This window comes from Oryzias melastigma, linkage group LG15 (genome assembly GCF_002922805.2).
Source record: "Oryzias melastigma strain HK-1 linkage group LG15, ASM292280v2, whole genome shotgun sequence".
Classification (NCBI taxonomy): Eukaryota; Metazoa; Chordata; class Actinopteri; order Beloniformes; family Adrianichthyidae; genus Oryzias; species Oryzias melastigma.
In genome coordinates, this window is record NC_050526.1 from 20,879,256 (window position 1) to 20,905,488 (window position 26,233).

The 26,233-nt window shown below is 37.0% G+C and overlaps 2 protein-coding genes and 1 long non-coding RNA gene across 7 annotated transcripts in view; 2 read left to right on the plus strand and 1 right to left on the minus strand.

The window, feature by feature from the left end:
* The window catches only part of scdb (stearoyl-CoA desaturase b), a 17,042-nt gene extending 9,131 nt beyond the window's left edge, over window positions 1–7,911 (plus strand). For all 3 annotated transcript variants that reach the window (XM_024296464.2, XM_024296465.2, XM_024296466.2), the window contains 4 exons: window positions 566–696; window positions 1,273–1,478; window positions 3,077–3,309; window positions 6,611–7,911. In XM_024296464.2, coding sequence (XP_024152232.1) covers window positions 566–696; window positions 1,273–1,478; window positions 3,077–3,309; window positions 6,611–6,810 — 770 coding nt within the window. In that variant the 3' untranslated portion in view covers window positions 6,811–7,911. The remainder of the gene's footprint in view (window positions 1–565; window positions 697–1,272; window positions 1,479–3,076; window positions 3,310–6,610) is intronic.
* Window positions 7,912–9,577: 1,666 nt separating this feature from the next.
* On the minus strand, window positions 9,578–26,094 carry LOC112161389. Of its 3 annotated transcripts, none has more exons than XR_004949135.1 (3): window positions 24,184–26,094; window positions 14,144–14,363; window positions 9,578–9,833 (listed from the first exon to the last, which is right to left on the minus strand). It is a non-coding gene; the product is annotated as an uncharacterized LOC112161389 (long non-coding RNA). The 3 variants fall into 3 exon arrangements; XR_002921872.2 differs by lacking the exon at window positions 24,184–26,094 and adding an exon at window positions 18,468–18,597; XR_002921871.2 differs by lacking the exon at window positions 24,184–26,094 and adding an exon at window positions 14,682–15,440.
* On the plus strand, window positions 10,942–19,461 carry wnt8b (wingless-type MMTV integration site family, member 8b). Its single transcript, XM_036215401.1, has 6 exons — window positions 10,942–12,594; window positions 13,308–13,341; window positions 14,138–14,276; window positions 15,946–16,071; window positions 16,148–16,290; window positions 18,357–19,461. The coding sequence occupies exons 1-6, from the start codon at window positions 12,524–12,526 to the stop codon at window positions 18,924–18,926; spliced, it is 1,083 nt and encodes a 360-aa protein (XP_036071294.1). The 5' UTR covers window positions 10,942–12,523; the 3' UTR covers window positions 18,927–19,461.
* Window positions 26,095–26,233: the final 139 nt, after the last annotated feature.

The following is a 26,233-nucleotide window of genomic DNA, read 5'->3' on the forward strand; positions in this document are numbered from 1 at the left end:
ACAAAAATATTTAAAGTATTTTAAATTTTTACTTTTTAGATTTGTTGAACTTTACCACACATACACAAAAATATTTAAAGTATTTTAAATTTGACAGTTCGTTGAATAATTACAGTTTCTACCTGACTTATGTAGACAGTCGAGGCCTGACCCATATTCTCAAACAATCTGAACTTTGTCTTGACTTTGGCAACGCATCATTTTCCTTCTCTCTGCAATGCTGAGCTGCATAATATTCCACGGTGGAAACAAAGCACAATCACCTCCTATATAGACAGCCCATTGTGCGCCGCATGGCACCACAAGAGAATGCTCTTTGCCAGTCAGAAGTCTCTGGGTCTCAGATCGTGGACAGTCTTGTCTGGGCCTCACATAGAAACACATTCAGCAGTTCTAGAACAACAGAGGTGTGGAGGGGGGTGGCGTGTTGTTCCCCCACTCGCCTCGGAACAGAAAGATCAAAGTGTTATAAAAAGAACGCGGCGTCCCTGTGGCTCTGCTCTCGGGGGTGTGAATATGGAAAGGACGGTTTTCTAGAAAGTGTCTGACTCTTCTTTGCTTCCAGGTGCCGTGTGCTACTTCCTGAGTGCTCTAGGTGTGACCGCTGGTGCTCACAGACTATGGAGCCACAGATCCTACAAGGGGTCTTTTCCTCTCAGAGTCTTCCTCGCTCTTTCCAACTCCATGGCGTTCCAGGTAAAAAAAAAAGATTAAAGAAAATACATAAATACTTAAAGACCCACTCCAATGAAAATGTGTTTTCAGAACGTTCTTGTTGCATTTTTATCATAATGGAGGACATATATAAAGAAAATTAAGCTTAAAACTGCATTTCTGAGTACGACCGGATGGCTCCAATATTTCTCGCCATTTTTGTTGCTCCACTACTGTATGCATGGGGTTGTAAACTAGAGGGAGAGCGTGTAAAACCGGGGATGATGGGATATCAGTGCAGGCTTACTTTCACGCCAGCCCACAATTGAGAGGCAAATTTCTCATGAACTTAGACTTTTTTTTTTTTATTCACCTAAAAACTTCCTCATCATAATTTAAAGACAACTGGGAACAATAGAGTAAATGATGATTGGAGTGGGGTTTTAAAAATGAACATTTTTCTTTTTTTTATGTATATATAACTTGACAAAAATCTATAAGGCCCTTTAAATGTAATATATATATTTTTTTTGGAAGTTTCTTAATTACTATCACATGTCTCTGGTCTCTGAAACTGCATGTTTATTGGTGGTTGTGGGATTATTTTCCTCTGTCCAGAATGACATTTTTGAGTGGGCGAGGGACCACCGTGCCCATCACAAGTACTCCGAAACCGACGCAGACCCCCACAATGCCACGCGGGGGTTCTTCTTCTCCCACATTGGGTGGCTCCTGGTCCGGAAGCACCCTGATGTCATCGAGAGGGGACAGAAACTGGAGCTTTCAGACCTGAAGGCGGACAGCGTGGTGATGTTCCAGAGACGGTAAGAGCATGTCATCACTTTGATTCTATGTGTAGTTTGTGTTTTATCAAAAAAGCAAGAAAATTAGATAATTGTTAAGTACATCAAAAAGATAGACCAGTAATTTAATGTTCAAACGTTTAAAAAAACTGATATAAAAATGTTTTTCCAAGCCAGCCTGACTTTTAGTTTATACTGTATGTGTTATCATCGTCTCCAGAAAGTCTGAACGAAGTGTTTTCTTGATATCTTACTAAATTATCAGTCTTAAAACAACCTTGAATTTGCCATCACACAATGTGCTTTTCAAAAAATTCCTACACAACATTGAAACATAATGGCAGACTTCTACAGGGTTTGGGGAAATTTCACTTTGAGGCCTCAAATGCGTTATTCACTTTATATATTTAAAAACGAGGTGCTTGTGAAAGTCAGGATTTAGTTATTTATTAGGCTAATGGCGCTTTTTCTCCTTTCTCTATGTTTAAAAATTTATTCACACTTTCAGATTTCAACAACCCTAGTATCAAAACATTCAGCTCATTCTTGACATTACTGCTTGTACTTTTGGTATTCATAATTGTATAGTTTTTAAAATATTGAGCAAAATATACCCATGCTAAAATCCTTCAAAAACTTAGTGCACTTTGAAAATTATTCCTCATACTTTCAGCTAAACACAATTTAAACTTTAAAATGTTCAGCAACTACTGATTCTTTAAGAGTAATTTGGAATTTATCTTTCATTTTAGCAATATGCTAACTGTTTTTTGCTAATTTAGACATTTTTCCATTTTTTTTAGGTAATTTGGAGTCTAGCTAGTATATTTGGCATCATGCTAGCTGTTTTAGCAAAATTAGACTTTTCTTTTAGTTCTTCAAGAAATTTTAGAGTTTAGCTAATATTTTAACATCATGCTAGCTGTTTTAGCAAAGCTAGACTGTTTTTAAATTCTATAGGCTAAATTTTATTTTAGCTAATATTTTTCCCTCATACTAGCTGTTTTAGTAAAATAACACTTTTTTTTGTTCTTTAGGCAATTTTTGAGTTTAGCAAATATTTTAACATCATGCTAGCTGTTTTGGCAAAATTAGACTTCTTTTTTTAAGTTCTTTAGGAATTTTTTAGCTAATATTTTAGCTTCATGCTAGCTGTTTTGGCAAGATTAGACTGTTTTTAAATTCTATAGGCTAATTTTGATTTTAGCTAATATTTTTCCCTCATGCTAGTTGTTTTAGTAAAATAACACATTTTTTTAAAGTTCTTTAGGCAAATTAGAAGTCGAGCTAATATTTTATCATCATGCTAGCTATTTTGGCAAAATTAGGCATTTTTCCAGTTCATTTATTTTTGGCTAATTTGGCAGTTGGCTAATAATTTGCCAAGCTTTCACTTTCAGCATTTTCAGCTATCAGCTCTAGCATCTTCAGCGGTCATATTCAGCTAGTAGCATTCACAGTAGCATTATTGCAGGTAATGCTATATATCTACTTATAACTGGGACTACAGTTATATCATGTTGTTTTACATTTCTTGTTACATTGTACATAGCCTCCTACACTTACACACACACACCCTATAAAAGGACTCTGTGTGAGATGCAGTTTGTATCTTTCAGGCACTACAAGCTCTCTGTGTTGTTGCTTTGCTTCCTCGTACCCACGTTGGTACCTTGGTACTTCTGGGGAGAATCCCTGGTTGTGGCGTACTTCATCCCAGGACTCCTGAGGTACGCCTTGGTTCTCAACGCCACCTGGCTGGTCAACAGCGCTGCTCACATGTGGGGAAATCGGCCGTACGATAAGACCATTAATCCCAGGGAAAACGCCTTCGTTGCTTTAAGTGCTGTTGGTAAGTATACTTTTTAAACATTTATTTTAGTCCTAATATGACAAAATATTGTGGATATTTGCATCCAAAATGCAACCACACGGCTACCTAAACACCCAGCCAATTTCATAGTGCCGTCATCCCCGACAACTGACTGCTGCTGTCTACAATCATGACCACGCCAACAATTTTCAAAAGATCGGGCTGCGGCTGATGATCCCTCCTCATCGCGCGGTGGCGGTTGTATTTGTGACCGTAGTCTAATCCAGGGCTGATGTTTGTTTTGTCCTCGCTGTGACAGTTTCAGAGCTTAAATGTAGAGCTGGTCGGCATTGCTGATAAGAAAGTGTACAATTAGTTTTAAATCTCTTTTTTTACCACTTTTCCATGTCTGGCTTCACTGGTGTGAACGTTCCAGACAATGATTCTGAATACATAAGATTGTACAATTTAGACAAACTGCATGTTTCCTTTATTGATATAGACTGCTTCTTTCCATCCACTGAAGTTTATGTTGGTTGTTCTGTATTGCCTTTTTTTATTTTTTAATCCCAGAGATTACAATAGAGTCTGGTTCTTGGAAAATGGATAATACAAGTCAAGGATTAATCTGACTAGACCTCACATACAGCAATGGGAGTTGTCCTCCGACAGTTGAATTGTGGTTAGGTGTTAAATGTTTGAGATTTCTTTTTTTAATTCCACCCACAATAATTTGACTTAATAGTTTTAAAGTTTTTGTAACCAAATAACTTAGAATTTTCCATTAAACTGGAGGTATTACTCTTTTATTTCTTTTCACAATTGATTTAACCCCTAAGAACTCCCCAAATGAACCGCACTTGCTCTGATGTTAACATGGGTTCTGAAAAGATACATGTGTTTATTATGTCAGGCTACAGCCAAAAATATGAAACGACTTCAAAAAAATCCTCCTGTAGCCCGCTTTAGGGTATATATAGAATGCAGCTGCATGAATAATGCATGTGAACATTCTGCATGGCTGCTGCATTTGTGAAATTGTTTTATGTTTGCTGCAGTTGTGGTGTATTGGCAAATTAAATGACTCTCTTGTCCCGCTCCAATCATCTTTTGATCTATTGTAAAAAGATTCGCTGTGCTCTTTTAATGACAGTTATGCCGCTTTTAGCCAAAATCATAGAACCTGTGCTGTTTTATAGGATGTAGTGTTTTTTTCAGAAATGTACGAGTTGTGGGTGGGACGTCATTTTACCCTCTCTCCCTCTAGCTTAAAGCAAAAACACTTCAAACAAAAATACTTAGAAATGCCATTTTAAACTTCATATATGACCTCCATCATGAGAAAAATACCACAAGAGCATGTTAAAAATACAATTTCCATCAGAGTAGGTCTTTAAACTGACATCTATAACAGACGCTGCAACAGTGTTGCATCCGTGTGAATTTATTGATCGGATACGGATTGTGGAATCTGGGGACCAACAGCTGCCTCTGAGTGACAAATGCTCTGTGAGCAGAGATGCACTCATGTTGTCAAAATTTACACAGAGGTGAAGGGAAACCGGGTTGCAGCCCAGCCAGGAAAGCCATGGGCCCCGTATGGTTTAGAAGTGGGCAGAAAATGTGGGCCCAGATTGGGTTTGTTTACAGTTTCTGTGGTAGCCCCACCTGTGTTTGCCCACATTGGCTTAAGTGGGGACTTGGTGGGTAAGCTCGTCCGGTGGACGGCGTGGCGTGCTCGCGGGCTCCACTGTATCAAGCTAGTGAGCTCCACTGTAACAAGCTAGTGAGCTCCTCTATAGAAAGCTAGCATGCTTCGCTGTAGCATGTTAGCGAGCTCATCTGTAGCATGTTAGCTAGCTCCTCTCTAACCTGCTAGCGAGCTCCTCTGTAGCAAACAAGCGAGCTCTGCTGTAGTATGTTGGCTAGCTCTGCTGTAGCATGCTAGCGAGCTCCTCTGTGGCAAGCTACTCTGCAACGTGCTTGTGAGTTACTCTGTAATATGCTAGCAAGCTCTGATAGAGCATGCTAGTGAGCTCCTCTGTAGCATGTTAGCAAGCTTTGCTGTAGCATGCTAGCTAGCTCCTCTGAAGTGAGCTACTCTGAAACATGCTAGCGAGCTATTATGTGAAATGCTAGCAAGCTACTCTGTAACATGCTTCCGAGCTACTTTGTAACATACAGTACTTGTGAGCTACTTTGTAACATGCTAGCAAGCTCCTCTGTAGCGAGCTAGCAAGCTCTGCTGTAGCATGCTAGCGAGCTCCTCTGAAGCGAGCTACTCTGTAACATGCTAGCAAGCTATACTGTTGCGAGCTAGCGAGGTTTGCTGTAGCATGCTAGCGAGTGCCTCTGTAGCAAGCTAGCGAGCACCACTGTAACATGCTAACGAGTGCCTCTAAAGCGAGGTAATCTGTAACATGCTTGCAAGCTACTCTATGACATGCTACCGAGCTACTCTGTTGTGAGCTAGCAAGCTCCACTGTATTGAGCTAGCTGCTGTTGCATGCTAGCGAGTGCCTCTGTAGCAAGCTAGCAAGCTCCACTGAAACATGCTAGCCAGCTGTGCTGTAGTGAGACAGTGAGCTCCGCTGGATCGATCTAGCGAGCTCTGCTGTCCATGGGGTGGCTGGCTGTGGCTCTTAGTGTCCACTTAAGCCAATGTTGGCAAACGCAGGTGGAGGGCCACATTTTCTGCCTACTTTTAATCCTTGTGCTATCCTAGGCATGTTTACATTAAAAGTGGGGTCATCGGGACCCCACAAGACAGGATTTTTCATCTTCACAGACATGGAATCCTGTCCACCTTTGTCATGGGAGGGATCACACACCAATATAAGGGTGGGGTCATCTGGACCCCATAGAGAGCTCAAGGGTTAAACCACATGGGGCCCACTTGGCCTCGCTGGTTCATTATTACTGGAGCTTTCACTGCCGACCGATCAGTCACTTTACTTTAATCAATAAATTGTTATTTCAAAGATTGAATTGAATGTAAAAAAAAAAAAAAAAAAAAAAACTTTTTACCTCCAAAATTCATTGCTGTTTTTTACTCGACAAGTTCTCAAAGGCGAATGTCGTCCGATCGTTCACAGGACAGTGTGAGGCTTTTGAACTAAAAACAGATGCAGTGATGTTCCAAATGGGGTCAGATATTTGTGAATTAGATTATGGTACCTTGTGAATTGAATTATCCGATGGTCAGCCTTTTTAGATCTTTTTCACCCAAGACAATTAGCCACTTTATCAAATCACATTATTAATCACATGCAACATTCCTGTTCAAAGCATCGAGTTAAATTCAGCTTCTTATTTCATTTGGACTCTTTTTGCTTTTCAGGCGAAGGCTTCCACAACTACCATCACACGTTTCCCTTCGACTACGCCGCCAGCGAGTTCGGCTCCAAGCTCAACCTCACCACCGCCTTCATAGACCTCATGTGCTTCTTGGGTTTGGCCAAAGACTGCAAGAAGGTGTCGAAGGAGATGATCCGTTCTCGCGTGAAGCGCAGCGGCGACAGCAGCTACAAGAGTGGCTGAGTCGGCCCGCTTGACTTCAACGTCCAACACAAAGAAAGTAGCAGCATTTCAGTGGTTTGGGTGGTGACTGCCATGCTTGTGGTTATTAGTTTAAACTTCACTGTCAGATTAATGTCAGCTTTGGAGACTTTTCATAAACATTGTAGGTCTCTCTTTAAGATTTGGAGTGTCCTCACTGACCTTTTGTAACAGGTGGAGACTTTGAGTACATGTGCAGTTTCTATCACTTAAATATCAAGCAAGCATGAGATGATGTTGCATTATTTCGACTTTTTCGGGCGTGGGCACTGTGCAAAAGTGGTAATTACAAATTAATTTCTGTTACGTGTATTTATTGATTTGCTATTTATGATCGATCTTTGGCACTTTGAAAGCTTTTCTGCAAAGTGTGTGATTTTTCTCTGCAGACAAAATCAAACTGTGCTTTGATGAAGAAAAAAATGTGGGCTCTTATCCTTATAAACTGTTAGTTCTGCTTTGTTCAACAGTGACAATTAGATTTATTTAGCAGCAGCTTAAAAAAATAATAAAAACTGTTCAGATATTTATTGTTCTAGAAGTTTTTCTTTAGATATTAACATTCTCAGAGCTTCAACATCACAAATCGCACCTAAAAGAGAATTAAATATTTGATTTTGAAGTCTTAAAAACACAATTAATTGTAAAATAGACCCCAATTTTTGTGCATCTACGTGTGATATTCTACTGCAATGTTTGGCCAAAATGCCTTATGAGAGCCACACAGGTTTCAAATATAACACTTTAAAATGAGACTTGAATTCCTTCAAATCCCATAATTTTCTGGAACACTTTCCTCGAAAGCAAGAATAAAACTTCAATTTTGCTCATCCGTCACAGATCCTTTTACAAAGCAGCACTTTTCTACCGCGCTTAACTCGCAACGCTTTTCCTCTTTTCTTGAACGAATGTTTTGTACGTATTGTATCAGAAATAAAGCAAATTTTTACATGTGACCAATTATATTTCTTGGAAGACTCATTACTTGGCAGAAGCTATTTACATCTGAAATCCAGTCTAATCGTGTCTGCTGCAATGATTCCTAATGAATATTTATCTCAATTAAATGGTTTATGAGCTGAATCTCTTTTGTCTTTTTTTTTAATACTTCTATTTTAATGGCCCATAATTGCAAAACTATTACCATTTGCAGAATATTCAATGTTAAGTTTCTGAATCCTTTTACCAAAAATATCTTTTAGCCTTTTTTTTTTCTATTTATATATCAGAATTTAGACTTATTTAAACCCTAAAATACTTGTAAAAAAGTATTTTAGGGACATGTTTTTGCATATGTTGAAGTGGCAATTTAAGACTTGCTATCAAGATGGTTCAATAAAATGTGATGTTATTGCTCCCTCTATTGGGGATTTACTTTATTTGACGTTGGAAGTGTGGGTTATCACTTCTTTGTTTTTGTTTTTATGGAGAAAAACATTTTTCTGTGTATTTTGGGGTTTTTACACCTTTTTTTTTATTATTTGTTTAAGAAATTGTCCTATTGGCTACCAACTGTCGGGCCACTCTCCTGGTGGCATGCAGCACCTCAGTGCGGCCGCTCACACCGCCCTCTGAAGCCATTCAGGCACCCGCCCTGGAATCTGCAGAGTTGGCTTTAAAAGCAGCTGCCTTTAAAGAGATATTCAGCCTAATTATATACATTATCCAGGCAAATTGTAACTTTTTGAAAGAAATATTTGCAGTAAAAACAGGGGTTTCTGTTGCACAAAATAAAAAACACACTTAGGTCGCGGGCTAACAGGAAAAACTTTTATTGAACACTCTAAAACTACTATAAAAATGTAACTTTTTTACATAATTATAAGATAGATGTATAGCATTACCTGCAATAATGCTAGTGTGAATGCTGTAAGCTGAATGTAGCTGCTGAAGATGATAGTGCTGATAGCTGAAGATGCTGAAGTTGATAGCTCGCTAAAATATTAGCTAAATGCCAAATTAGCCTAAAAAACAAACCAAAAAATCTTAGTTTAGCAAAAACAGCTAACATGTAGCTGAAAAAAATAGCTAAACTTCAAAATAGGCTAAAAAACTGAAAAAAATGCCCAAATTAGCCAAAACAGCTAGCATGTAAATATTAGCCTAACTCTAAAACAGCCTAAAAAACTTTTTTAAAAAGCCTAAATTAGCCAAAACAGCTAGCATGTAGCTGAAATATTAGCTAAACTCCAAAATAGCCTAAAAATCTTAGTAAATGCCAAAATAGTCCAAAAAGGTGGAAAAACGCAATTTTTTTAAAGCCTTAAAACCGTGACTTTTTAACATAATTATTAATAATGAAAAGGCAGGAATATTATTCTAGAATAAATCAACTTAAAACTTAAATAACTTTCATATTTTACTCTCCATTAAAATATATTTTGTCAAAATTATACAAGTTAGAAATAAGCGTAAGATAACATTGGGCCATTAATAACAATAAAATAAAATGATCTGGAGGGCCGGATAGAATTACCCAGAGAGCCGCCGAATCCGGCCCCCGGGCCTTTACTTTGACACATGTGAGTTAAAGGTTCCAATTTGACTTTAATGAATAGATATTTTTTATCATCAGTTCAGGGCTGCAGACCTCACTTTTCATTATGCTTGACGTTCTGTATCAATCTTGGACCGGTGAGTATCTATAATAACACAGCTGAACTAAAATAGATCATATTTATGATGACACAGCTAAACTAAACAGAACCAGTTTTGTTCTGATCAACCAAGATGTTGGAACATTTGGAGTTATAGATAAACGATAAAAATTTCCAGCTTTTTACACTTGAAGACTTGTGATCCAGTCACAGAAATACAGAGAGACAAATGCACAGATCCCATCATTTATTTACAATAAGCAGCAGAAAGATTTGTCTCTCCATCTCTGCAGCTGCACCTTCTCTCTGGCTCCTCCCTTCTCCTCTCTCCCCCTGCAGACATCGGCTTCTGGCCTCTGGCTCGCTCTCCCTCCTGATCTTTTTATTTTTTTTGCCTGGACATGCCGACTGTCGAAAAGAAGACGTTACAGCACGCTCTTGAATTTTAAAGAATAAACTCATGTCTCTTCTGTACAGTCAAGACGGTCTGGATCTCTGATTTGGGATGTTAAACTTTAGTATTTTATCCTCCAAGAATCTGGATAGAAAGAATGTCTCGATATCTTGTTCAATCAAACTGAAATTATTACTTTAACTGTACATTTACATGTAAAATTTCCACTTCTCCCCTAAACTTACCGGTAAGCCTTAAGAACAAAGCCTTTATTTTAAACTTCTTGGTTTGTAAATAATTTGGAATAACTTTGGTTTCTCTAAATAAAGTAAAATAGTTTTAAAAAAAATGTAAAAGCTAAAGAATGTATACATACATTTAAAGCAAAATTTGTTTAATTATTCCTCTGTTGGACAAGACAAGTCAAAACAAACAAACAAAAAACTAATAAATAAATGTTGCAGAATTCATTTCATTCATTGGTAAAGCCTTTAATTAGGGAATTATACTGTTTTAATAATTAAATAATCTAAATACGGTCTAATTAGTAATTAGTGACCTTAGAAACCATTTTTAGAAACCAAGTTTTTTGTGTATTTTTTAGACATTTCTAAATACTTATAAATTATTTTCTGTTTGATCCTTTAATAATTTCACAAACATTTACATTTAAATTTTGTTTACACAATAGTTCACACATAAAACTAATTATTCTTTTTTGACAAAATATACAACTTAGGCTAAAAGATTTTTACTGTTGAGAACTTTTTTGTAGACTTAATTTATTTTATGACAAAAATGACAGAATAGTTGGTATCATTTTAGATGTGGTGCTGCAAAATACTCAATATAATGTTGAAAAAGATAGTTAACACACTTTTTAAGCTTATAGCAGTTTATTGGTCTTTATAGACAATAGTCTCACTTTAGACAGTAATGAATCTTACTAAGTGTGTTAATAAACTTTATTCAGCTTATTGTGCTAATAAATATCTTACTAATAACCTATAAACACATTAATAATGTTTGTTAATGTGTTAATAAGCTTGTTAGGGAATCATATTATTAAATTTTACATAATATTTTACATTTATTGTACTTTTTTTCCTTTACTGCCATTTCTATTCACATTTCAATAAAAAGTAAGAAAGAAAAAAAATCCCTTGTATGTTTTCCACCTTCAAATAACTTTTTTCCTTAAAAAGAAGATTACAAAAAAGCATGAGCCAATGGAAAAAGACATACGAGGTGAGACCTAGAGGCTCTGGAGCCACATGGGATCTTTTACCTTTCCATTCAGGCTAAAGTTTTTTCTTTTATTTTAAAAAGTAACTGTAAAGGAAAATGTAAGTAAGTAGTAAGATAAAAAAAAAAATCCAAGTCAAAACGTTAATTAAGTCATTCCCAATAAATATATAGGACAGTCTGTCACAAGATGAATTAAAAATGTTTAGATAGAATTTTGTGTGATCAGAAAATCAGTTGGAGCACAAAAAGATTTAAGGCACATTTAAGTATTTAAGTTTTTATTTAAACAAATATTAAGCACACACGATGGTTCAAAAGATATGGTAAGGGATATACAAATTTCTGGCTGACATCCACCAAAAATGGTCAACTTATGTGTTTTTTTTATCACGTCATTTCTCCATCTACTATTTGCAGCAATGATGATAAGTTGTGGTCTTTTATTTTGAAAGGAAGCATGCCAAAAGATTAAAAACTAGATCATATTTTGAAAGAAAATACTATTAATTCTTTATGTTTATGTTTTATTTATGAAAAAAATCATCATCATCATCATACAAGTAACAATACTATAAAAATAAGTGTTTTAAAGACGTTTTTGTCACTCAGAAATCTACCTGAATGTCTCTGTAAGTGTTGAAAGTTGCAGACTGGATTGTTGGGGAATATTAATCCGTGGATTAGTGATGCAATGCATCCATATCTGGTCAATAGTTTGGATTTCACCGTGTGCATCCATCGCTATTTATTTCGCAAAAAAAATGAAAAAAAAAATCAAAATTTGAAAAAAAGTTAAAATCAAGGCTGGATTCGGACTCAACGCCCTTGGAGTTTTAGTATCTCCCTGCACCAGGTGATCAGCAGCAAACAAACGTTTTAAAATCATTTACCCGCTGGATCAGGTTGATGCGTAAAAGTGCGCGATCAAAAGACATGCGTTGAGTAATGGTCCCCGTGTTTCCTGGCTTTACGCGCTGATTCAATCACCTTTAAAAAACGGACAAATAATTTCCTCAACATCAAAGACTTTCGGGTTAACTTCCGCAACCCCATCAAACCATCTCCTGACAAGACTTATCTTTTTCTGATCCCTCGCTATCAGCCTCAGTTCTGTGCGTAAAAACCAACCACGGGGATCTGTGTTACACTTTTCCTGCAGGATTAAGCGGATCTTCCTCCGCTCCTGCATGGAGGCTGGGAGCCCACCGTCGCCCGGCCCTGAGGGCCCAGGGTGCCCTTTTGATCATTTCAGTCTCTCTTTGGTGCAATACCTCTGATTGGCCGGGAGACTAAGCAGGGGGGAAAATCTTTAATTAAGCAGATAATCTCTTGTTGGGACGAGAGCAGCTCCATTTCAGAGCCCCCTCCTTTAATCTTGATAGCTCCTCGTGAAGTTTCATGCCGCGCATTTTGCTCTCCATCTTTGCGCAGTCTACAAGCACTTTTACCTGTCAGGATGTTCCTGCACTGGGAAGCTCCATACTACATCTTTCTTCTGCTGACGCACATGAGGTCTTGCTGCTGCTGGTAAGTTTTACCCACTTTTTTTTTTTTTTTTTTTTTTTTTTAAATCAAATGCAACTTGATTACACTTATGCACAAGGTTTAAACCAGTGGAATGCCTTTCAAAAAACAATATTTTTTGGATAAACAAGATTAATTTAAGAGAAAAAAGCATCAATTTAAAGCAAAGGGACATTTTATGTTATGATATGTACAAAAAATGTAAAAAAAAAATCAAAGTTAAATAGAGCAAAATAGGGGTGGGATTACTTTCTTCCACTCCCTTTAGAGCAATTAATTAAAATAATTGTTACAAACTTAATATTTAATGGTTTCAATGCGTCATATGAGATATTTTACAATATTTTCATGACTAATTATCACAAGTTTGATATATTTCTGTTGTTTGTCTTCTTTAGGTTATTTTTTCTTGATTGAAATAAAATATTTCCAAATATAATTGCTTTATGCACCATAAAAGAACATTTTAAAACTATAAGTAACAATCAAAACAGTAAATAAATCTACATTTATGCATTTTTTTTTAATTTTACATTCTCTGCTGCAAAATGGTAGACAAAAAAAATGACATTTTCAGCAGGGTTTCTGAAATCTTCCCATTTGTGACCCACTTTACCATGTTTCAAAGTGCACTAATGAGAGATGTTAGCCAAGGAATTTGTGAAGGACACTGAGCTTTCTTGAGTGAATAAGCTGTCTCCCTTTCCCTTTTCCAGGTCAGTGAATAATTTCTTGATGACTGGACCCAAGGTAAGCCATTTTTCTTTTGATCTCTTCTCTTCTCTTTGGAAAAAAAAAAAAAAAAAGCGGAGCAGAGAAGCCTGCGATGTTATCGCAACTCAAATGTATTGACAAGCTTTGGTACCTGTCTGCGTGCAACAATTGCCTTAAATCAATGATATTCTTGGTCTTTTGTGATTTCTCCCCCCCTCCCTTAGGTACACTTGACCTTATTCAGGGGTTCTGTGTATCCAAGGGTTGAATGTGTTAAGAAGCAAAGGCAGGCAATGCTGTAGTGGGTGGTCATCATTAGCGAGCCAGACCCCTGTGAAAGAGGTGGTACTCCATCTCCCTGAAGGCCACTTGAGACATATTAGTTATATTATCATTCACACAGTCTGAAGAAGCAGCAAATCAGCAGGTGAAAGCCAAGGACAGAGCTCGCCGCTTGGAAAACGCTCAGTAATTCCTTGTGATCCCAGAAAACTCTGAAGTGATGGTGATGTTTGAAAAAAGTGTTTTAAAAAATTGACAAACCTTTTCTCACTTCCCACAATTTTTGATCACATTTTGATCAAAATAGTTGGAAAAATAAAGGATGAGCTCAAGGTATTACAACTAAATTCTATCATTTGCTTTGGAAATGCTTCAATTAAATTTATTTATTTCAAGTATTTGCTGATTTAAATCTGTTCGACTCGAAGCCCCAATCCAAACATTCTAGAATAAAATTCCACCCAAAATACAAAATAATAACATGGAATATAATTGTTTCCAATTACAATAAACCAGGCCTCATGTTGTGTCTGTTTTGGTGCTGCTTCAGGCCTACCTGATCTACTCCAGCAGCGTGGCGGCAGGAGCTCAGAGTGGCATAGAAGAATGCAAACACCAGTTTGCATGGGACCGCTGGAACTGCCCCGAGAGAGGTCTCCAGCTGTCCACTCACAGCAGCCTGCGCAGCGGTGAGGCAGATCGAATGTGGCTTTCTGCTTCTGTTAGTTTGTAGCTTAAGTGCATGAAAATGTGTGTCAGATCACTGGAGAGATCATCTGCAATTTACAGCGAAAGATAAATAGCATTTAAAAGTTAAAAGGAGAAGGAATGGAGGATGTTTGGTGTGTCAAAACTGGGTTTATTAAGTTAAAAGAAAGTGTAGACATTTTTAAGCACTTTTAATTTAAAAAATAACATTTGTCTTAAAGAGCTAAGTGGTAAAAACATTGGTACAATGACAATTGTAATGCAACATTCATACATTAAAACAAGAATTTTTCATGATACAATTTACAACTACACAATAAAATACATTAAAAGAGAAAGATTCAGTCACTAAAAACAGGAAGTTTTATCTAGGAAAGTTGCATTACCTGGGATAATGCCAGTGTGAAGGCTTTTGCTAAATGCGGTTGCTGATGCTGAAGCTGTTTGGTCAAGAAATGTATTTTGATGGCTGAATAATGTCATGAACATGCTAAATATTTTGATATCAAACTTGCATAATTTAAAGAGAGTGCACAAAGAATTTGAAGAATTTCATAAAAAAAAAGCAAATAGCAATTGTTAGCTTGACTCAGAAAATCCCCCAAAAACCTCAGTAGATGCCAAATTAGCCAGAAAAAGCTAATATGTTGCTAAGATAATAGCTTAACTCAGAATTAGCCCAAAAAAATCTCAGTAGATGCCAAATAAGCCAAAAAAATAGCACTTTGTTAAAATACTAGCTTATCTTCATAGTAGCTCACAAAAGCCCTAGATGCCAAATTACCCAAAAACGTTAGCATGTTGCTTGAATATTAGCTAAACTCAAGAAAGCCTAAAAAACCTAAGTAGATGCTAAAATTGCCCAAAGAAAGCTAGCACGTTGCCAAAATACTAGCTTAGTTCCATGGTAGCTTACAAGACCCCATTAGATGCCAAATTACCCAAAAACGTTAGCATGTTGCTTGAATATTAAACTCAAGAAAGCCTAAAAAAATCTAAGTAGATGCTAAACTAGCCAAAAAAAAAAAAAAAAAAAAATCCAGCACGTTGTCAAAATACAAGCTTAGCTCCATGGTAGCTTACAAAACCTCACTAGATGCTAAATTAGCACAAAAAAAGTTAGCATGTTGCTAAAATGTTAGCCAAACTAAATTAGCCATAAAAACCTTAGTAGAATTGTCCTTAACTTGCTGAACATTTTTATACCAAAGTTTTATAATTTGCAGAAATTATGCACATTTTCTTTGTGATTTTGGGCTATATTAATAAGTGTACAAATATTTGAAGAATTACGCGGAAAAAAAGAATAGCAAAATGTGTGTACATTTTCAAAAATGTCACAAGTAAAAGCATGGATGTTCCGAAAATGCTGTGGCATAAATTTGAAAAAAATCATTTTCAATGGGGCTGAAAAGTAGCATAAATTGTGTAAAATCTTTAAAACTGTAAAATGTACGAATACAAAAAGTACAAGGAGTAATGTCTTTAACAAGCTGAACGATTTGATATCAAGATTGCAGAAATTGTTCAAAGGTTGCTTGAGTTTTTGCAAATCAAATAACGTACGGAAGAATAAATAAGGAATGATAAAGAGAAACAGGATCATTTCTATTCATTTCTTAGACTTATAACCAGTTTCTGTGTTGGTAGCGAACCGAGAAGCTGCGTTTGTCCACGCCATTAGTTCTGCGGGGGTCATGTACACCCTGACCAGGAACTGCAGCCTGGGAGACTTTGACAACTGTGGCTGTGATGACAGCAGGAACGGACAGCGAGGTTAGCGCAAAAGCTCAAAGTTTGCACATTTACATCAACGTTGTGAGCGTTCATTTTCTCGTTTCTGTCCTCGTAGGTGGTCACGGTTGGCTCTGGGGCGGCTGCAGCGACAATGTCGGCTTCGGTGAGGCCATTTCGAAACAGTTTGTCGACGCTTTGGAGACGGGTCAGGATGCTCGCGCGGCTATGAATCTGCACAACAACGAGGCTGGCCGCAAGGTACAGTAAGCCAAAAAAAGAAGATATATTACACAATGATCCAGTGCCTGTGCGTTCGTTTTGAGCACTTAAACTGGGTGGCTAAAATTTGGAAAATCTGCTGCGGCCCTCCAACTGATTGCAGGATGTAAAGCAGCTTTTGAATCATTTTTTTCCCCCTGCTCAGGATTTTCCTGAGTGTGCCACCCAAGCATCCCTTTCACACTGCTATAAGTGAGGTGCCACTCGTCCTTAATAATAACAACAGTGTGTTCGGTGTACCAGAAGGGCCTATTTACCAGTGCTGAATGCACCTTATGACAAAACCTCAACTCAAGAATCTCAGGATCGCTGGTGCAAGCTTAATTAAAGGTCCTGGGGAGCCAGACTTTGCACAGCATTCTGTATTCTTCTGCTTTCTTAAAATAAGTGTTTAGTTTTATTCTTGCAATAAGGATCCCACATTTATTTTGGTCTTTGTTTGGCCCCAAGGGAGTCTGAGGAGACCACAGGCGTGCAGCTGAAGTGCTCTTTGTTTATGGTGCCTCTGCACCCCCCTGTTGAGCTCCGGGATCCCCATGGCACCTGGAGCATCATTGTAACAGAAAAAAATGGGAATAGAAAGAGAGAAAAAAAACTTTTTTTATATTTCTCGGCTCAATAGGACTCTCCATTGGGTACTCGAACAGAAGAAAACATGTTGATAATGAACATGCTAAATAAATACTCCTATTTATTCTGCCAGGACAATGCAGCTCAATGTGATACTTTGATTCAGCATCACCTCGGCAGAGAGAATTCCTCCCCTCGCTCGCTAAAAGAAGACACTCCTTTTCAAGCAACAGCTGTTTTGTGTTTGCTAAAGTCAGGAAACATTGGGGACGACACATAAAGTCGGCAGTGGACCTTGAAGCTATCCTCTATTCAACATATTCATCCCTTTTTTTCACTTAACTGGAAAACCATTTGAATACAATTTCTTAATTTGACAACACATCAATCACAGGGGTTTCACAGGCTGGCTTGTACCACTTTTGCAGGAGTGCTGCCACAAACGATTATTTTAATAGTCAACTAATCATCGGTTATTTTCTCAGATTAGTCGACTAATAGGGTCATGCGCAAACTCGATGTAAAGCACACATCTTAACCACCATTAGCTTTAAACTAACTAAAAATGATATATAGCATTATCTGCGATAATTCTAGTGTGAATGCTGTAAGCTGAATTTGGCCAAGGAAGATGCCAGTGCTGATAGCTGAAAATGCTGAAGCTAATAGCGGAAAACGCTAAAGCTAATAGCTGAAAAAGCTAAAGCTAATAGCCATATAAAATATTAGTTAAATGCGAAATTAGCCTAAAATACTGAAAAAAAGCCAAAGTTAGCCAAAACAGCTAGCATGCAGGTGAAATAATAGCTGAACCCCAAAATAGCCTAAAAACTGAAAAAAATACGTTTAAATTGTATTTTATTCATATAGCGGTTTTAAAAGATACTCAAAGATGCTTACAAAACAAAACAAAAATACATTAAAAAAACAGTAGGAAGAAACATCTTACTGAAAAAGCTGAAGCTGATAGCCAGCTAAAAATATTAGTTTAATGTGAAATTAGCCTAAAAACTGGAAAAAAGCCTAAGTTAGCCAAAACAGCTAGCATGTAGCTGAGATATTAGCTAAACTCCAAAATAGCTTAAACAAATGAAAAAAAACCTAAATTAGCTAAAATAGCTAGCATGTAGCTGAAATATTAGCTAAACTCTAAATTAGCCTAAACAAATGAAAAATTCCTAAAGTAGCCAAAATTAGCCAAAATAGCCTAATAAACCTTAATAGATGCCAAGATAGCCCACAAAGCTAACAGAATGCCATTATAACGTTACTACACTCTGACTACATATAATATAAAGTAATGACTGATAGACAATTAAATTAGTCATTGACTATTTTAATAGTCGATTAGTCGACTAATCGTGGCAGTCCTATTTTTGCAGAGATAATAAAAATGTCTTTTTAAGCTTTTTTTTTTTTTTAAATCAACTGCACAAACTATTTTCGATTTAAGTTTCCATTTTTGGTGTCTGCAGGCTGTTAAAGGGACCATGCAGAGGACGTGCAAGTGTCACGGCGTGTCAGGAAGTTGTACCACTCAGACCTGTTGGCTGCAGCTGCCGGAGTTCAGAGAAGTGGGGAACTACCTGAAGGAGAAGTACCACCGGGCGCTGAAAGTGGACCTCCTGCGAGGAGCGGGCAACAGCGCAGCCAGTCGAGGAGCCATCGCTGAGACCTTCAGCTCCATCTCCCGCAAGGAGCTGGTCCACCTCGAAGACTCCCCCGATTACTGCGTGGAGAACCACACCTTGGGGTTGCCGGGCACGGAGGGCCGCGAGTGCCTGAAGAAGGGCAAGAACTTGAGCAAGTGGGAGAAGCGGAGCTGCAAGAGGTTATGCGGAGAGTGCGGGCTGGCTGTGGAGGAGCGCAAGGCCGAGATGGTGTCCAGCTGCAATTGCAAATTCCACTGGTGCTGCGCGGTGAAGTGTGAGCAGTGCCGAAAAACAGTGACCAAATACTTTTGTGTGAAAAAGGGAGGTCAGAGGGGTCGAAACGAGAGCGCCACCGGACGCAGAAAGAACCTGAGACTGCGGAAGAAGCACTGAACATCTTCAATATGTGCTCCTGCAAAGATACAGCCCTGAAGAAAATGTTTGTCCCAGATGAAATACAATAAAAAAAGCCTTTATTAAGGTTTTTGGAATAACGGGGGTAAAAATAAAGCCAGATTTAGAAGAAATTAAAATATATTTAAGATCTATTTTTATATTTTTCACAGCTTTTTGAAAAGATTTTTCCACAAATTCATTTAAAAGAATAAAAGAAAACCTTAAAAGTTGAAGAAATGACATTAAATCTCAAACTCATTTTTTAAAATCCATCAAGTTCTGGATATTTCAACTTCCTCTGGTAAGTTTTAGGATAGAACCTTTTTGGGAATCACGTGGCTCTCCCTGACCTTAACCCTCTTGATGTATTTAATTGTACATAAAAAGAAGCACTTTGTACTGTACATTGTTAATTTATTGCACAGCGTTTTCTAGTTTTGCTTTGTTTTAGTTGCCTTTTTGTTGTTGTTGTTTCTTTTCTATTAAAATGTAATGAAAGCATAATAAATCCTTTAATCACGTTTATCATTCAGCCTGAAGAAAGTGCTCGTCCTTCTTTGACACGCTCTTTGAGGTATCAATACCTCGTGGTTTGAAGTAAACACCGCGTCTGCCTTCACATTGCTCCCAAGAGGGTTGAGCTACTTTAGGGTCAAGCAGAAAGAAAGGAAAGCTTTCCAGCGTACTTTTTCTTCCATCACGTCTTTCTCAATTACGCCTCAACAAATACCTCCCAATCTCCCCTTCATCATGGTAATCCTCGCAGAGCGCTTGGAAGTTTCTTTGCTGTTTAATACTAGTTTAATTAACTTTGTCCAGACAGAGAAGGCCGTGGGGGTGGAGGGCATGAGGCAAGATGCCCTTAAAAATCACCCTGCCTCTAATTTTGTATGCTAATCTCCTTTTTCACGCCGCACCTCCTTGGGAGTGGGGGAAAGAAATGTTGGGAAAACTTTGGGTTGTCTGTGCAAAGGCTTCCTGTGGCTGTTTTCTCTTTGCACCCACCTATTTGGATCCTTTCACTCCTCTAAGGCCTTCCTTTGCTCGATTTAACAATGAATGCAGAGCTGATCAGCCCTCTCGGAAATGCACCACTGTCGAGGAAGGTAATCCCTTCTTCTGCTCTCTCAATGGGCCGTCGCCTTCCAAAGGACTTTGGGAAAAGGCTTTGCACAGATTCACACTGTTCGCTCAAAAGAAGTTAGTTCAAGTATTGTGCCCAAACAAGTAGGTTTTATAAACACATGCCTGCCAGGATACTCAGCCCACCTGCAAGTAAGAAGTGGCAGCCCGGGCGGACCAGCACATGGCAGCCAAAGCAGAGACCCTTCAGAGCAGAAGGGACATGAAAGGAGAGATTAGAGGTCTGGTTGAGAAGGGGGTGTTCATTTCTGCACCTTCCTTCTTTTACCCCACAAAGTGTCAAGGAAACACCTTGTTGACATCCTATTTACCATATAATGATCATAATCAGAACTTCTCTCTCCTCTGATGACCCCTGTAGGTTGCCTGGCAACACAACCAGCCCAAGAATCGGGCTCCTAGCAGCTCCGCTGAACGTCTACAAACTATGTGCTGCAATTCATTCAGTACTCTCAAATAAAACCCCAATTAGGACGACATTTTTTTAAATTAATCTTCCCAAAGCCTTCTTACACGTGGGATGCCCGGCGCAGTGGCTCTTGGTTTATTCGACTGCAGCTCGTTCAGACTTTACATGTAAAAACACAAAAGAAAAAGGTCTGTTAATGTGTGGGAAAGCTGAGAAACATGACTTCATTTATGTCCAGCAGTTTGACACATCAGTGTAATCACTGTTTAGGCAGAGATCAGTTGCGCATCAGCAGCAAAGATTAAAGAGGGCACTGCTCTACTTGGCAGCATTTAGAGATAATGCTATGCTTAACCTGTAGACCTACTGTCAGGTGTTAGACTGGGGGCTGAACTGGAAAAAATGTAATGAGGCTTTGACTTCAAAAGGAGGAAGTAAAGTGTCCTCTTTAGTGCCATTCTAATTTAATTTGAAAATAGATATATAACATTACCTGTAAAAAAAGGCAAGTGTGAAGGCTGTAAGCTGAATATATGCCAAAGATGCTAGAGCTAATAGCTGAAAATGCCGAAACTGGTGGCTAAAAATGCAGAAGCTTTTAGCTAAAAGCTTGCCAAAATATTAGCTAAATGACAAATTAGCCACTGAACTAAAATGTTCTTCATTTTGCTAAAACAGCTGGCATACTACTAAAATGCAAGTTAAAATATTAGCCTAAAGAACTTAAAAACAGTCCAATTTTGCCAGAAAAGCTAGCATATTGTTAAAATATTAGCTAAACTCCAAATTAGCTTAAAGAACTTAAAAACAGTTTAATTCTGCCAAAAAAAGCTAGCATAATGTTAAAATATTAGCTAAACGTTAAATTAGTCTAGAGAACTTCACAACAGTTTAATTTTGCAAAAAAAACCCCATAATGTTAAAATATAAGCTAAACTCCAAAATTAGCCTAAATAAACTTAAAAACTGTCTAATTCTACCAAAAAGGCTAGCATCCTGTTTAAATATTAGTTAAACTTTAAATTAGCCTAAAGAACTTGAAAACAGTCTAATTTTGCCAGGAAATCTAGCATTATATTAAAATATTAACTAAACCTCAAATTAGCCTAAAGTACTTAAAAACGGTTGAATTCTGCCAAAAACCTAGCATAATGTTAAAATATTAGCCAAACTTTATATCAGCCTAAAGTACTTAAGAACAGTCTAATTTTGCCAAAAAAGGCTAGCATGTTAAAATGTTTGCTAATCTTTAAATTAGCCACAAGAACTTAAAAACAGTCTAATTCTGCCAAAAAAGCTAGCATATTTTTAAAATATTAGCTAATTTGTCATTAGATAATTAGTATAAAAAACTGAAAACATTTTAAAATTAGCTAAAAACAGCTAGCATGTTGCTTAATTAAAAGCCAATTTCCAAATTTCCCTAAAAACCCAGTAGTTACTGAACATTTTAAGTTTGAATGGTGTCTGTAAGAATTTTAACAATTTATCACTCATTTCATTCATATTTTGGTCAATATTTCAAAAACTACAAAGTTTATGAATATTAAAAGTATAAGCAGTAATGTCTGAATGAGCTGAACGTTTTGATACCAAAGTGTGATTGAGCTTTTACGTACCAAAAATCGTACGGAAAGGAGCAGGAGAATCACAATTATTTTACTATTATTCACACAATTATTGTGTGAATGCTTTACAGCATTAGTACAAATTCTGTTTTTATTTTTTTGTATTTAAAAAATATCTTTAAAAAGTTGTTTGTTTGTCCTGAAACACTTCTTTGGAAGTTTTAGAGCAGTGGTCACTAACCTCAGTCCAGATCTGGACCCAGATGAATATCAAATCGTCATATATGGACATACATGTTTGGAGAATTTCTTTGCGGGAGAAAAGAGGCAGTGAGGAACCTGAAGAAGAGCTTTTGACTTCAGATTAGCATAAAGCTGCTGTTTACAGACACAACCAGGAGTGTTCCTCTAAATATGGATTTATGAAGACAGTTGTACCAACCCGCTCTGCATAATATATGGCGACAGATTCTTCACACAATCTCACAAAAATAAAGTTGCAAACACGATGGATTCGTGTGACCCTTTCCATGTTTTAATAATTAAATGTTCACATAAATTGACAGCTCCTGCTTTGTGGAACGGGGATACAGAGAGACAGGAAATTTTAGAAAAGAATATCAATGATATTTGAAATAGCTCGCGTTTGATACCAAAATAAAGCATTTTTTTTCTGCTGCTTATTGCCTTGGTACGGAACCCCTAAAGAGACATAAATGTGAAAAAATATATATTGAAGTAATTTTTTTTTTCTAAAAATACTTAGGGGCTCTGTAAACAAATGAAGTAAAAAACAAGTTCTGGTGACTAACTAGAACTTGTTTTTTCTAAAAATTAAAGTAGTTAGAAAAAAAAGTTCTGTCACTCTCTGGTGCGCATCAGTTACCAACCAGAATTCTTTTCTTTTTATTATTTCAATTTTGGAAAAAAAAAATGGTTTTCTTCAATTTTTTTTCTTCAATTTCCCTTTAGGGGCTCCGTACATTGGTGAGTAAAACACACAATCAATATTTAAAAAAAATGTTCTGAATGTTTCCCACTGTTTGGTTGAGCAGGCAGTTAAAGGGTTAAACATGTAGTAAGTTGTGTTACTGGAAAAGGGAATATTCGTTTGTGTAAATCTGAATAAAACATCATACGATGGATCTTTTAATCAGATTTTCTAAGTATTTATTCTTAATTAATAATAAGGGAAACATTCTAATTTCCACCTTAAACTGTGAGATTTTTCTGACATAGATTTGGAGCATTTTAATCCAATCCACGTCCACTTTTGTCGTCCTGCCGCTAGTTTTCCGTTTATCTCTAATTACAAAGTCCACTCGGGGAAGGGGAAGACCGAAAACCTGCGGCCCGTCTTCATCACTCTCATTCCTCCTGGTCATTCCTTCAAACACACTGCCACACACTCGCAGCGAGGGGAGGGAAAACAAACGGACATGTGAGATGGCACATAACGCTGGCCACGACTTAAACACACAATTTCCCCCCATGCCGAGAGTGACACGACCTCTGACCCTGAGGTCTGAACTTCCGTCTCCCTGGCTGGTCCTGCCAGTCCTGATCTGTGGTAACACATGAGCGCCAGGTGACAGGAAGAGAGGAGGGATTCTGTGCACTAATACTTTTGATTTATATACAAAAATACATCAAATTTTAGACATTTTAGGCAAAATATATAGTTAATTGTTGCTTTAAAGACTTTGGAATACTTTTTAGAACTATAATAAAGTACTTTTATAGTTCAATTTAGATTGAATACACGTCAAAGGGAAAAATGGTTATCTCTCAGGTTACAAGTGATAATGCAAACAATTAAAGTTGGGAAGACGACTTATAATGCTTCAGAGAATCCTTGACTAATAGGATTTATGGCTTAGGGGTTTTGGACCTATAACACCTAGAGGGGCGAGGGTCAACATGAATGTGAGAGAAAACCTACACAGATGAATACAGATGTTCAACCACGTGCTCCGATTAGTCGTCGCTTTATTATTATCATTATTGCTCTGAAAAATGCAACACGAAAACACTCGGAGGAGCCGATCCCGAGACGAGGAGGAAGTTGTTAAAAGGACAGCGCTGGTGTCAGGGTGCGTTTCCCTCATTGAGACACAAACTTCTTGTGACTCACCGGGGTGTCCAGCATCGTGGTTGTGGGTATCTGCAAAGAATGGGGTTCATCAGAGGGATCAGCGTGGTTCAGGTCAGCTCACTGATCTGCACAGGAAACACTGGGCATGGGAACCCAACAGGGAGCCAAACTAGACTCAGTCTGGAGGAAAAAAACAAAAAAAAATCCTGCAGGTATTGAAATGAAGGCCATCAGAAAGCAGACGGAAGAAGGAACAAAACTAAAACATGATTAAAGTGACTGATAAAGCTGTTCCATCTATCAAAATCCTGTGATTTTTAGAACAAGGCCTTATCAGCGAATCGGTCAGCCGATCAAGGTACAGTGTGCTGCTGCTGCTTTTTGATGTTGATTTCAATGTTAAAACTAGTTCAAAACTTGGACCACAGAATAAAGTCCTTTTATTTTTTTTTTTTAACAATTTTTTATGGATCTTCATAAAACTTGAGAAGAATAGGAACATTTTTCGTACATACCAGTATTTATATTACAAAAATTAGGCAAAAAAAGAGCAAAACTTGCAGAGAAACTCTGATAAATCACATAGTCAGACATTTAGAAGATGAAAACCACAGGAGGATTTTTTATTATTTTTTTTTTTGTCAAAGTAAAAAATTTCTGAAAAACATTAAAAAAATAGAAAATGGAGGAGTATCTTATGTGTGGTTACTAGTAAACACTAATCTAGAATTTTCTTTTTTCCCTCTTTTACTTAGAGATGTGATAAAGCAGCAAAAAATACATATTTTTTTCCTTCTCACTGCTCCTTTCCAGTCATAAAGCTGTGTAGATTTGTGTTATGTACTAAATATGTTAATGTAACGTGATATTCTTCATGAAAGGAACAACGATGTTTTGGTAGAAGAACATTTTCTCAGTTTTTATGCTTTTAAACATTCAATTCTGCATATATTTATTAGGATTTATGCCACAGACTTTTTAAAAGACACATTTCTGATAACTAGAACTGTAGTTTGCTTCAATGCTGACAGTATTTTCTAACCAGAAACAATTACTTTTATTTACTACATGAGCCATACAGTTCTGTTGCATTTAAATGTAGATTAAATGTGTTTCTGAAAAAATGATCCACACATCATCTGGAAGGCGTCCAGCTCTGGTGCCTGAAAAAATATGTGTTGAAACGCTGTGTTTGGTGCCAAATTTTGCACTGATCAACTAGATAAATGAATCATAGGTTCCAGGAACATCCAGCCCAAACAAGTCTGGCAAATACACACTTGTGACATAATGTTTTCACTGAGGAAAACGTCTAAAAGTCAAAAACGGTTTGCACAACTTATCATATTGATTTTCGTTTCTCCAATATCAATATAGATTTTTCCCACACCTGAATGCTGCAGCAGCAGAGATAAGACTTCTGCTTGTATTTAGGTCATTCGTCTTACTCGTCAGCCCAACAAAGTTTTTAATGTAGTCAAGTTATTTTTTTATTTTTATTTAAGATTATATTTGATTATATTTCTTTGATCAAATATTACTTTTTTACTTGTAAAGGACAAAAAAATGTAAGTCTAACACTGTTATGAAATGATGTATGAAGAACATTATCATTCATTTATTGACCTATGGTTGATCATTGTACCACATCAGAGGCGTTACGACACAGGCGGCGCCAACAACGATGCTAAAAAGTCTGAATTCGAACAGTAAATTGAGAACTAAAAGAGAAAATAGAAAAATGGAAAAACAAAAGTTGAAAATACAAAACAGAATGTGTTACAAATAAACATGATTATTTATTTGGAAATAGTTTTAGGGGTAACTTTTTTATGTAAGTTTCAAATTTACAATTTCATTTTTTTTTAATTTTTAATATTTTTTTCCAAGTTTAATATATATATTTTTTCAAAATTATGAAATTATTTGTCAAATTTGCTTGAGGTTTACCATGTGGACTTTAAAGTTTAAAACTTTTTTTCAAATGTACAATCTGGTGTTCAGTTTGATGTTTTCTTTAAACTTTAGTTTAGTTTAATCTTTTTAAATTTTATTTTAGATATTATTTTTCATTCATTTTCTGTCCCTT